Source organism: Xenopus laevis, chromosome 9_10S (genome assembly GCF_017654675.1).
Source record: "Xenopus laevis strain J_2021 chromosome 9_10S, Xenopus_laevis_v10.1, whole genome shotgun sequence".
Taxonomy (NCBI): domain Eukaryota; kingdom Metazoa; phylum Chordata; class Amphibia; order Anura; family Pipidae; genus Xenopus; species Xenopus laevis.
In genome coordinates this window covers 108,235,914-108,249,466 of record NC_054388.1, presented here as the reverse complement: position 1 = coordinate 108,249,466, position 13,553 = coordinate 108,235,914, and the positions used below count along the sequence as shown (strand labels likewise).

General features: G+C 41.1%; 1 protein-coding gene across 1 annotated transcript; it reads left to right on the top strand.

The window, feature by feature from the left end:
* The first annotated feature begins 2,758 nt into the window (after positions 1-2,758).
* mylpf.L (myosin light chain, phosphorylatable, fast skeletal muscle L homeolog) lies at positions 2,759-7,611 on the top strand. Its single transcript, NM_001090540.2, has 7 exons — positions 2,759-2,861; positions 4,124-4,219; positions 5,323-5,398; positions 5,679-5,783; positions 6,471-6,549; positions 7,081-7,129; positions 7,226-7,611. The coding sequence occupies exons 1-7, from the start codon at positions 2,859-2,861 to the stop codon at positions 7,328-7,330; spliced, it is 513 nt and encodes a 170-aa protein (NP_001084009.1). The 5' UTR covers positions 2,759-2,858; the 3' UTR covers positions 7,331-7,611.
* Positions 7,612-13,553: the final 5,942 nt, after the last annotated feature.

Below are 13,553 nucleotides of genomic sequence, written 5' to 3'. Positions count from 1 at the left end.
CACTGTTACTATAGACACCAACTCTCCCTACTATACCTGCTATCCCACAGTCACACTCCCTTCCCAGAGACTATTATCCACTGTTACTATAGGCACCATCTCTCCCTACTATACCTGCTATCCCACAGTCACACTCCCTTCCCAGAGACTATTATCCACTGTTACTATAGGCACCATCTCTCCTACTATACCTGCTATCCCACAGTCACACTCCCTTCCCAGAGACTATTATCCACTGTTACTATAGACACCATCTCTCCCTACTTTACCTGCTATCCCCCAGCCACATTCCCTTTCCAAAGACTATTATCCCACTGTTACTATAGACACCATCTCTCCCTACTATACCTGCTATCCCACAGTCACACTCCCTTCCCAGAGACTATTATCCACTGTTACTATAGGCACCATCTCTCCCTACTATACCTGCTATCCCACAGTCACACTCCCTTCCCAGAGACTATTATCCCACTGTTACTATAGACACATCTCTCCCTACTATACCTGCTATCCCACAGTCACACTCCCTTCCCAGAGACTATTATCCCACTGTTACTATAGGCACCATCTCTCCCTACTATACCTGCTATCCCTTACATTGCCTACTATAGAATATGCTTTGCTGCTTGCATAATAAAAACATCTTTGCTGCACTAGTAGGCTAAGGCCTACAAGAGCATTGGCTCCACTGGTATAATTTTTGAGAGAATCAGATCCACTCCATGCCCACAGCATGTGGCCGGATCTGAAAACACAATGCTGTTTCAGCTGAAATACACTCAGTGTAGTGACACACAGACCTGCCTGTCAGAGTAGCTTCATAGAGCAGAGGATTCATTTTTTAAAGATGGCCATAGATGTTAAGTTTTTTTCTCCTGTCCCTAATGACCAATTAAAGTGCGACCTGACAAATCCATCAAATTATTGTGAATTTAGTGGGCGCAGAACAATTATGCATCTAACAAATTCTTCCAACATCAGAAAATTGATCAGTCAGGTTACAAAATTGTCATTGTTTGCAGTGAAATTTACCCATTGTCCAATTGTTTGCTGGACCAAGCAGGGAGCTCCCCACAGTTTTCCTGGCTTCAACTAGACGATATCACTTGAAAAGGTCATTTTCATTGATGGACAAATTGTACATTTAAACGATCGTTTCAGCATATGCTTGGTCCTACAAAATGAAAAGATATTTTAAAAATCTTAATATCTGTGGCTCCCTTAACTCTGAGTGCAAAAACAGGAGGAGAAAAGTGGATCATCCACATAGAGTGCCCTTAGCCTTAGACTAATGCCACATGTAGCAGATCTCGTCCTGCTGAAAAAAATTAGGGCAATTAGGGCCTGTGTTTATCTGCAGGCCAAGATCTGCTACACGTGACACTAGTCTTAAGTGTTCCTACAATCTATTCACCCCCATCTGTGGCTCTGCTGGGCCCCAAGCAGTGAGGAAGGTCACATTTTTGTTTGGGGAGTCTACAAATAAAAAGGCTTTCAACTGAAGAAAATATAGATATATGAATATATAGGGGCACATTTACTTAGGTTTGAATATCGAGGTTTAATTAACCGTTGTTAAATCCTTTGACTTCGAATATCGAAGTCGAAGGATTTAGCGCTATTCGTTCGATCGAACGATCAAAGGAATAATTGTTCGATCGATTAAATCCTTCAAATAGAACGATTTGAAGGATTTTAATCCATCGATCGAATGATTTGCCTTCGATTAGAAATTGGCTAGAACGCCTATGGGGACTTTCACCATAGGCTAACATTGGTGCTCGGTAGGTTTTAGGTGGTGAAGTAGGGGGTCGAAGTTTTTTTTAAAGAGACAGTACTTCGACTATCGAATGGTCGAATAGTCGAATGATTTTTAGTTCGAATTGTTTGATTCGAAAGTCGAAGTAGCCAATTCGATGGTCGAAGTAGCCAATAAAAACGTTCGAAATTTGAAGTGTTTTTTATTCTATTCCTTCACTCAAGCTAAGTAAATGTGCCCCTTAGTGCTTGTTTTCTTTTTGGAGAGGCTTTACCTCCGTAAAACAAGGAACCAATGCATTTTACCCTGGCTTATAGCCTCCTTAGGGCAGAGACACACATGGAGATTCGGTGAAATTAGTCGCCTGGAGACAAATCGCCTCTTCTTCGGGCGCCTAATCTCCCCGAACTGCCTTCGCGCCAGCTACAATCTAAATCGACGTCAGGATGGCACTCAGAGAGCTTTGTTTTCTGAAGTTGCCTATAGAGGAAACAAAGCATTCCGAGTGCCACCCCGCGGGCGATTTCAATTCTATCGGGCGGGAAGGCAGTTCGGGGAGATTAGTCGCCTGAAGAAGAGGTGATTTGTTGCCGGGCGACTAAATCTCCCCAAATCTTCTCGTCTGTCTCTGCCCTAAAACAGCTCAATAAACTTACTTATCTTATCTGTGTAATACACCTTCTCTGATTGCTATGATAGCTATGCAGACCCTTATTTCTTCACTTATCAAACTCCTTGGCCTAATTCATTTCTCCTTTCTTCTCATCTCCCCTCCCCCCGTTTTTCCCCTCCTCCGGCTCTAGCCCCCCACTTGCCTATAAGCTCTTCACATCTGAGTCCAGCAGCTGTTCCCTTCTCTCCTGTGTCCAAGAAAGGAATCAGAAGACGCCTTGAGAATTCACATCTATTTTGGTCAGGACAATTTTGTCCCCGGTTCCTCCCCTCTCCTCCCTTCTCCTTGCAGCCAAAGTTAAGGATGAGGCTAAAGTTAGAAGCTACGTCTTCTGGTGGAGGGGTATAAAATCCCACCCTGCAGACCTTCTTCCTATGTCACTCTCTCTTCTTCTGACCAGGACAAGCACCAAGCTCAACCGAGGACATGGTGAGTGCTAGGGGGTCATAGTTCTTAGACTGCTGCATTGGCCCCAGCATGTGAGGATAGCAGTGTCTGGATCCTGAGAGGATGGGGAACCTTATCATTGCAACTGGATTATAGAGGGAAGAGTAAAAAGAAAGGAGTGAACAAGAGGTGGAGAAATGGGAGAGAAAAAGAAGATAAACCCTACTTATACTTGCACAACTCTTCTTCTCTGCATATTAGAATTTGTACATAAGGATGTCACCCATGGTGTTTCTAATTTTCAATGGCTACAATATGGGTTTCATTGTTTCCAATGTAGTAAGCCTCAAGGGCTTTGACTCTCTGTACCCACTGGAAACAAGGAAACCTATTGAAGCTAAAATAGAAGAACCAGTTACTAATCTCCATGGGTGATATTACTCTTAAGAGAATGAGCTTTCATAATGATTACTATGGTAGAAGCTTTCTCCATAGAAACCATCAGCAATGCTTGATCAGTAGACGGTCTCCTGATGTCTATTGAGTTAAAGCAAGCGATATGGAAGCTTTTGAGCACATTATGCAGTGAAAAACTATTCTGTGAGCTCAGTTAGTTAATATATATAATTATACAGGGTGCATGTTTCGCATTAGCAAAAAGTAACGTAATGGAGAAGTGGGTGGCAGAGAGGGGAAAGACACAAACGGGTCCATAGTTATTCCACTTTATGACTGTAGGATGCATTAGAGAAATGTACCCTACTGGGTTTTCTCAAACAAAAGTGGAATAAATGTGGGCTCATCTGTGTATGTATAAGAGCTAGCAGGGGATAGAAGGGGTAAGAGAATGGGAAAGGCAGATTAAGGTTACAGGGGTAGGGGGTTGTTATAACAGACATATTTAACATTGGGTGAAGAGAAAATGAAGTATAAAATTCATCAAAAAATGCAACCAAATTCCATTGCATGAGTTAATAGCTTTAATAGTGTTATTACCATTGGATAAATATGTCCCCAGGGAGTCTTTGCAGTGTATTGGCATAGGAGTGATGTCTGCACCAGGCTGGATTCTATAGTTACAACCCTACTTTGCATTTACTCAGTCTGTCATCCTAGTTACACCAAGTGCTGTATATATATATATACATCATTAGAAGTGCCCCAATTTCCTGAATACCCATTAAATGTTTTTTGTAGCCCCCAAGCCTTTCCCCAGTTAATACTGTTATTACAATGACCCCCTGCCTATGTCCCCTGAATTTCCACTTCTCTCTCCACTCATGTCCCCTCTCTTCCGACCACAGGCACCAGCAAAGAAGGCCAAGAGAAGGGCAGCAGAAGGTGGATCTTCCAATGTGTTGTCCATGTTTGACCAAACCCAGATCCAGGAGTTCAAGGAGGTGAGTGCACTGTGGGAGTGTGGTTACTTCTCAGACACAGAATTGTAAGGGTGGGGCTACTATAATATACACTACTATAGGAGTATGCTTAATCTGTGATACACAGTACTGGAAGAGTAGTGTTACCTATGATGCACTCTGCTCTAGGAGTGGGATTACCTATGATACACATTACTATAGATGTAGGGGTTACCTATGATACACATTACTATAGATGTAGGGGTTACCTATGATACACATTACTATAGATGTAGGGTTACCTATAATACACATTACTATATATGTTGGGTTACCTATGATACACATTACTATAGGCGTAGGGTTACCTATGATACACATTACTATAGATATAGGATTACCTATGATACACATTACTATAGATGCAGGGTTACCTATGAAACACATTACTATAGATGTAGAGTTACCTATGATACACATTACTATAGATGCAGGGTTACCTATGATACACATTACTATAGATGTAGAGTTACCTATGATACACATTACTATAGATGTAGGGTTACCTATGATACACATTACTATAGATGTAGGGTTATACATAATACACAGTAATGCAATTGCAGGGTTACCTATAATGCACAGTACTAAAGCAGCATTAGGGTTACCTTTATATAGTAGGGTAGGAGTAGGGTTTGCATTATTATCTTTGACACAGCAAATTGTAGGAGTAGGGTTACGAACACAGCACGACATGAGTAGGGTTACCTTGTAAACATGCCATGTCTGGGCTTATTCACTTGCTGCAGTCGTGTGTAAGGAGAAGCATCCTATAATTCCATGTCTCCTGGTTCTCTCCAGAGGATCCTTCTCATTCCGCAGAAATTGGGAGAGAAGGGGACAGGTGTGGGCTTTGTGAGGGGGTGTGACCTGAGCCAAATATAGAGTCACTCTGGGCAGATGGGCAATATGTCAGACACAGACAGGGACCCCAACTGCCTAGGGACACATATCCTGACTGATAGGAACACAGGCATGGGGAAAACCTGGAGAATATAAAAAGGAACAAAGAGTTGTTCTAGCATTTGCTTTGTACCATGCTTAATTCTCAGTGTCTCATGTCCTTCTCGCTGTCATTCCCACAGGCTTTCACAGTGATTGATCAGAACAGAGACGGCATCATTGACAAGGAAGACCTGAGGGACACATTCGCAGCTATGGGTGAGTGTCAGCGATGGAATGTAATATATTTTAGCACATGCTATAAAAAACTGTCTGTCTAAGCTCTTTGTATAAATCTACAAATAATGGGCTACAATAATCCATGTGCCTTCCTACCGACAAACATTAAATTCAAAACCCAAACTCAATGCTTCAAACGGATTCCAAAGATATATTCCACCTTTGTAGAGCTTACTCCACACTTTCCTGTAGAGTCTTGTGTATCTAGAAAGGCATGTGAGGCCCCCACCCTTCCTGATTTAGATTTTGATCTCCCCAGGCCGCGTGAACGTGAAGAATGAAGAGTTGGAAGAGATGGTCAAAGAGGCATCTGGACCCATCAACTTCACCGTCTTCCTGACCATGTTTGGAGAGAAGCTCAAGGGTAAGGGTCTTGCACGATCTCATTTCACTTAAAGGAAAACTATACCCCCCAAACTATGTAGGTCTCTATAGAAAGATATTGCATAAAACAGCTCATATGTAAAATCCTGCTTCATGTAAATAAACCATTTTCATAATAATATACTTATTTAGTAGTATGTGCCATTGGGTAATCCTGAATAGAAAACTGCCATTTTAAAAAATAAGGGCAGCCCTTGGGATCGTAGGATTCACGGTGCACATAAACATACCAACAAACCATACATGTTAGGTCACATGAGCCAATTAACAGACAGAGTTGTGTCTTTTGCTTCCTCACTTCTTCCTGTTACAGTTACAGTTGCAGTATTTCTGGTCAGGTGATCTCTTCCTGTTACAGTTAGAGCTGCAGTATTTCTGGTCAGGTGATCTCTGAGGCAGCACACAGACCATCACTAAATGGTGGCTCAAGGCAAGAGATGTAAAATGGCAGTATTTACTTAAATATATATTCCAGTTTGATAAAATTCTATAATATGATATATAAACTTTTGATATCTGTTGCTCAAGTATTAATTTTGGGGGTATAGTTTTCCTTTAAGCAGCACCCCCTCTAAATAGTAGTCTGAGTGGCACAGTCTGTCCCCATCCCACTTTACTTTTCCCAGTCTTCAAACCTCAAGGCTAAGTCCCTAACTCTTTCTTCTAGGTGCTGATCCCGAAGACGTTATCACTGGGGCATTCAAGGTGCTTGATCCTGAGGCCAAAGGATCCATCAAGAAGCAGTTGTAAGTAGCCACACACAAGATACATGCTACCACCTTCTTCCAGTAATGCCCTATTTATCATTTCACCGAACATCTTGTCCCTCCTAATTAAACCTTTAATATTAATCGACAAATATAATCACCTCTTACATAAATAAGTACCCCCTTATCAGTCCCCAGCACTACCCTCTTTATAGAATCACTGCTTATCCTCACCCCAGTGATCTCTTTCTGCCGCCTCTCTATATCAAACCTACACTAATATCTAGTAGGCAAGTCAGAAGGGGCCCCATGTGTTACATTTCTACTGGGTCCCCTAATGTTAAATGTTCCTGATGGTGGCCCTGTTCTGCATCCTGTGCCCTTATGTGGTCATGCAGCTTCTCTCATACCCTTATATTGTTTGAGGGTGGGTACATTACTCCATGTAAAATCCTACTCTCTTTCTTTTTCTCTTTCTTTACTTCTACTTGGACCTCCATTTAATCTGCCCAATTCTGCCTCATCACACAAACCACTTACTGATCTTTCTACTTGTCTTTTTCCTTCCAGCCTTGAGGAACTCCTGACCACACAGTGTGACAGATTCACCCCAGACGAGGTGAGGGTCAATACCGAATACCCCCGCAGGGTTTGGTGCACATTTTCTATGTCTGTCAGTCCTTTCCTAACTGATATTTTTCTGTTTGACTTACAGATCAAGAACATGTGGACAGCGTTCCCCCCTGATGTTGCTGGCAACGTAGACTACAAGAACATCTGTTATGTCATCACCCACGGAGAGGACAAAGACCAGGAATAAACAGTCTTGTCCTCCTGATGGAGCGGGTGCACTCTCACGCCCAGCACCAACTTTGCTGTATATTGCGTCTTATTTTATAAACTCATCCCATCAGAGACACAACTGTAATTTATTTCTTCTAGGGGTGGTCTGAAAGGGGAACCCACATCTGTTGTTCTTGACCCCTTTCTTGCTGTCCCCTTCCCTCCTCTTTTACCCTCCCTCACATTTTGCTCTTTGATGTCTTAAACTGGAACTCTGGAGCCCACAAGGGAAGAACAATAAAGTAAACTTTTTATTCAAAATATTGAAGGCATTTATTTGAATTTCATTGTATACATGTCTGCAAAGTGGCACTAATGGGTCTCCTCATCTGCTTATAACACCTTGGATACTATAAAATAGCACAGTTTGCTTGATACCACCCCTCTCACTGCTTTATTTGGTACGGCTCCTGTTGGTCCTTCTATCTGCATTGGGTTAATTTTAGTTATAGGATATATATATATATATATATATATATATATATATATATATATATATATATATATATATATATATATATATATATATATATCATTCATTTGTTGGTTAGTGAGTGCACCAGAAAGGAGGACAGTTAGGGGACACAGGTTACTTCCCTGGGGGGCCCAGTTAATAGTTAGTGACCAATAATATAAGTGAGCAATGGGCTACTTATATAGGGGGTCTAATAGAGCCAAATGGATGGAGGATTTAAAATGCAAAAGTAAATCAAGTTAGTAAAACAAGGGTCATACTTAAGGTGGTCTAAAAAGTATCTGGTTCAAACATCTATTAGCAAACAAAAAGAAAATAAAAAGTACAAATTTCACCCATTCATGGTTACAAACTACATTTCCCTGATTTTACAATTTTCTAGATTTTACACCTTTTTTTGGTCCCCTGAATATATATATGTATATATATATATATATATATATATATATATATATATATATATATATACATATATATACATATATATATATATATATATATATATATATATCTATATATACTCCACAGGGTTAATGCATCGCTCTAGGATGTATGGGAAAACAGGCAATTTATATTTGATACATTAAATGAGATCAATTCGATGTTAATCGCAGGCACTGTCCCTCCCCTCTGCGGAAACTAAAAGCTGAAGAAATCCCTCTGCCACATCATAACTGGCACTAAGCAGCCCAGGTTCCTGACAAACTGCCACTCTCTTTCCTTTGCTCAGTAGCACCATGTCTTTTTATAATGTATTATTCTAATTACACACGTCTATTGCAGCAGGAACTGCACTGTAGTAATAATACAGAGGATCAATTTTTCGCTACTGGCTCAAAGGCTTTGCAAAATCTGGGGGTTCTGGGTATGGAGATGGGAGGGGTCCCACTTATTTCTCGTGGCCGCAAGACGCTGGCCTGGGAGAACCTGCTGGGCCAGGAAGAAGTGTATTGTATTACCTTGGCCTCCCTAGTGCTCAGAATGACAGTTTTGGGCTTGGACAGGTGTAAATATCACCGCCTTCATGAAGTTCTCTTTAAGGAATTCTTCCCCTCATGTGCTGTTACTAGAAACCACTTCAAGTGTTCAGTACAGTGTGATCAGCTGCCATTGCTTAAATTCCTTAGAGGGAGACTTGTAACTGTCACCAAGCTGTCGCTTTCCTTCAGTTCAACATCCCGGCTCAGTCCTCTATTCAGAGCCAAAACAGATTAGCGCTGTTAAAACATGTCCATGCAGGGCAGCTCTCTTTACTCTTTAAAGGGCAAGGGAAGGTTAAAGGAGTTCTTCACCTTCCAAACACGTTTTATTCCAGTTCAATTGTTTTCAGACTCTTCACCAGAAATAACTTTCCATTTTTTTTTTTTTTTTTTACCCTTTTCCCAAAATTGAAGTCTAAATTGTAATGTTCCTGTGCCTATTGTTTCACTCATCCAGGTACAGATTCTGAATGGTTACATTTATTTGTAGCAATTGTTACCATTTGCTACAGTAGTTGCTACTACTAGTGTATCAATTCTAACAGCTGCCTTTAATGTAACTCAGGGATTCTGCTCAGCCCTGGGTACCCCTGGAACTATAGCAGGGTGACTGTTACCCCAATGTTTCTATATATCTGTAACCTTGTTATGAGCTAAGGGGGCCCAGTCTGAAGGTCAGTTAGTGGGAGATTTGGGGTGAGAGATTATTTGTGCCCTGGGTACCCCTGGAACTATAACAGGGTGACACCCCAATGTTTCTATATATCTGTAACCTTGTTATGAGCTAAGGGGGCCCAGTCTGAAGGCCAGTTAGGGGGAGATTTGGGGTGAGTGTTTATTTGTACCCTGGGTACCCCTGGAACTATAGCAGGGTGACTGTTACCCCAATGTTTCTATTTATCTGTAACCTTGTTATGAGCTAAGGTGGCCCAGTCTGAAGGCCAGTTAGGGGGAGATTTGGGGTGAGTGTTTATTTGTGCCCTGGGTACCCCTGGAACTATAGCAGGGTGACTGTTACCCCAATGTTTCTATATATCTGTAACCTTGTTATGAGCTAAGGGGGCCCAGCCTGAAGGTCAGTTAGGGGGAGATTTGGGGTGGGTGTTTATTTGTACCCTGGGTACCCCTGGAACTATAGCAGGGTGACACCCCAATGTTTCTATATATCTGTAACCTTGTTATGAGCTAAGGGGGCCCAGTCTGAAGGTCAGTTAGCGGGAGATTTGGGGTGAGTGTTTATTTGTACCCTGGGTACCCCTGGAACTATAACAGGGTGACACCCCAATGTTTCTATATATCTGTAACCTTGTTATGAGCTAAGGGGGCCCAGCCTGAAGGTCAGTTAGGGGGAGATTTGGGGTGAGTGCTTATTTGTACCCTGGGTACCCCTGGAACTATAACAGGGTGACACCCCAATGTTTCTATATATCTGTAACCTTGTTATGAGCTAAGGGGGCCCAGTCTGAAGGCCAGTTAGGGGGAGATTTGGGGTGAGTGTTTATTTGTACCCTGGGTACCCCTGGAACTATAACAGGGTGACACCCCAATGTTTCTATATATCTGTAACCTTGTTATGAGCTAAGGGGGCCCAGCCTGAAGGTCAGTTAGGGGGAGATTTGGGGTGAGTGCTTATTTGTACCCTGGGTACCCCTGGAACTATAACAGGGTGACTGTTACCCCAATGTTTCTATATATCTGTAACCTTGTTATGAGCTAAGGGGGCCCAGTCTGAAGGTCAGTTAGGGGGAGATTTGGGGTGAATGCTTATTTGTACGCTGGGTACCCCTGGAACTATAGCAGGGTGACTGTTACCCCAATGTTTCTATATATCTGTAACCTTGTTATGAGCTAAGGGGGCCCAGCCTGAAGGTCAGTTAGGAGGATATTACAGCTTTACTACACAAGGGTATTTTTGGATGTTTTTGGCCCATGAATTCATACTAGTGACAAAAGGCACCGCTCCATTGTATTAATGCCAAGAGACAAAAATAATTTGAAACATTTTCTTGTGTTTATTACATTTCTTTTGCAATTAGACACATTGCTTAGTGATTGCATTTTATTTTACGTATCACTTCCTTTATACTTTTACTCCAGCAGACATGTTCTTTCATTTAAAGGAACAGAGTAGGGGGTTCTTCACAGTCAGGACAGTGAGGTTGTGGAATGCACTGCCGGGTGATGTTGTGATGCTGATTCAGTTAATGACTATAAGACTATGATTTTTTGGACAGACATAATATCAAAGGCTATTGTGATACTAAACTCTATAGTTAGTATAGATATGGGTATATAGAATTTAATTAAAAGTAGGGAGGGGTGTGTGTATGGGGCTGGGTTTTCATTTGGAGGGGTTGAACTTGATGGACTTTGTCTTTTTTCAACCCAATTTAACTATATAACTATGTAACTATGTAACTATATGTTCTAGTGTCTTAAAAAAGGAATGAGAAATAAAGTATGATCTGTAGCAACATTTACTCGTCAGCATTTACTGGACATTTAGTCCATGACTAAAGGTGCCATAGACGTTACAATTAGGATCTGTTGATGTTTCCAAGAAAGATCGTTTCAATCCACACGTGTAGAGCTGAATCATCAGATATACAGAGAGAAACAATAGAAATCTACCTGATGATTCAGCACTAACAATGGCCGTTGTTCAGGTGCCTTCAAAGACACCCGATCAAAATTTTCAGCCAGCCCGATCCACGAGCCGACCGATATCCAAGTCTTCTGCTGTGATGAGTTGACTCATCTCCCACCATACACACGCCAAATATCACATGAAAATTCATTTAGTATGATATAATCGGTACATCTATTGCCATCTTCAGTGGATAGAGTCTGTGACTTACTGACTAGAGTCAGTGGCTTAGTGGCTAGAGTCTGTGCTTATTGGCTAGAGACAGTGGCTTATTGACTATAGTCTGTGCAGAGTCCATGACTGAGTGGCTAGGATCAGTGGCTTAGTGGCTAGTCAGTGGCTTGGTGGCTAGAGTCCATGACTGAGTGGCTAGGATCAGTGGCTTAGTGGGTAGAGTCCATGACTTATTGGCTAGAGTCACACTTAGTGTCATTTGCTTTCTTCTGAATCCTTCTGGCTTTGAAATAGTTGTCACTGACCCCATCTAAAAATACAAATACTCTGTAAGGCTAAAAATGTATTGCTATTACTACTTTTTCCTATTCATCTTTCTATTCAGGCCTCTCCTATTCATTTTCCAGTCTCTTATTCAAATCAATGCATGGTCGCTAGGGGAATTTAGACCATAGCAACCAGATGGCTGAAATTGCAAACTGGAGAGCTGCTGAATAAAAAACGAAATAACTCAAAAACTACAAATAATAAAAAATGAAAACCAATTGCAAATTGACTCTGAATATCACTACCTCATACTAGAAGTTCATTTAAAGGTGAACAACCCCTTTAATTTACAGGTGAAATGCCCCTTGAATGTTTAATTCACCTTGTTCCTTTATATAAAGTCGTGTTCTCAGGATCTTTCCTCTTAAAGCAACCAATAACCCCTTGTGGCCCCTGTGTCTAAGGAGGGCTTGACTTCCTTGTGTAAGGAGCGAATCCTTATTTTAGCCCAAATGTTGACTCATCTGCTGTAACATCTCAGGGTACCAAATGGCAGACAGTAAAATAGAGACACAGGCCGTGGCATTTAACCCCGAAGATGTGAGTTTTTCCAGCTGTCAGTTTCAGCCTCTACGTGTGAGGTGTAAGTTGCACAGACTTATCCTTACAGCATTAACTGAAGAGCCGCTGCCTATTGAAGAAAATGTTGTATTTACCCTTTAAATTAACTGCAAATCAATTAAATATATAAAAAAAAAACACCTCTGCAAGAATAATGAAAAGATATGTTGTGGGGGATCTAGGTTAAAGGGGATTCAAACCTTCCCTAAAAATGAATGCCTCTTTTACACCCCTAGCTCTTTAAAGTAGGATATTATTATATATATATATATGGTAGCCATATTGCTTGCCAGTACAGGTATGGGACCTGTTATCCAGAATACTCGGGATCTGAGGTTTTCCGGATAAGGGATCTTTCCATAATTTGGATCTTCATACATTAATGCTACTAAAAAAACATGTAAACATTAAATAAACACAATCAGCTGGTTTTGCCTCCAATAAGAATTAATTATATCTTAGTTGGGATCAAGTACAAGCTACTGTTTTATTATTACAGCAAAAAGGGAAAACATTTTTAAAAACTTGGATTATTTGGATAAAATGGAGTCTATTGGAGACGGCCGTTCCGTAATTTGGAGCTTTCTGGACAATGGGTTTCCAGATAATGGATCCCATACCTGTATAACACTGCATCAATTGTGCTACTGGCCCTGAAGGAATTGGACTTGCTTATTGTGATGTGTTGCATTATGAACCCAGCCCCCGTCCAGCTTTAAAGGAAATATAAATCCTTTAAAACAAATAAATGTAAAATTGTTCAGTGACCTCTTCTGAGCACTTTTGGAATTCACATGATTACTTTTTCCTCCTAGTTTCTATTCCAAATTAAAAAAAAAAAACAACAGTACCACCCGCTGTTAAATTTTGGCAAACTGGACACAGTCAGCGGAAAATTCAGCTAGTGAGAAAACGTTACGTCTTCTAATGTTGCTGACTTTCTGAGCAGAGCAACCTCACAAAACTTTCCTTTTCTTACTAACGGAATTTTCTACTGACTCTGTCCAGTCAGCCAAAGCGACCAACAGGCGTTGTT

What these genes read in the sequence shown, in the direction of transcription:
- mylpf.L (NM_001090540.2), top strand. An exon ending in AGATCCAGGAGTTCAAGGAG is followed by an intron (nt 4,220 to 5,322) that starts GTGAGTGCACTG and finishes TCATTCCCACAG; the next exon opens with GCTTTCACAGTGATTGATCA. An exon ending in GGACACATTCGCAGCTATGG is followed by an intron (nt 5,399 to 5,678) that starts GTGAGTGTCAGC and finishes TGATCTCCCCAG; the next exon opens with GCCGCGTGAACGTGAAGAAT.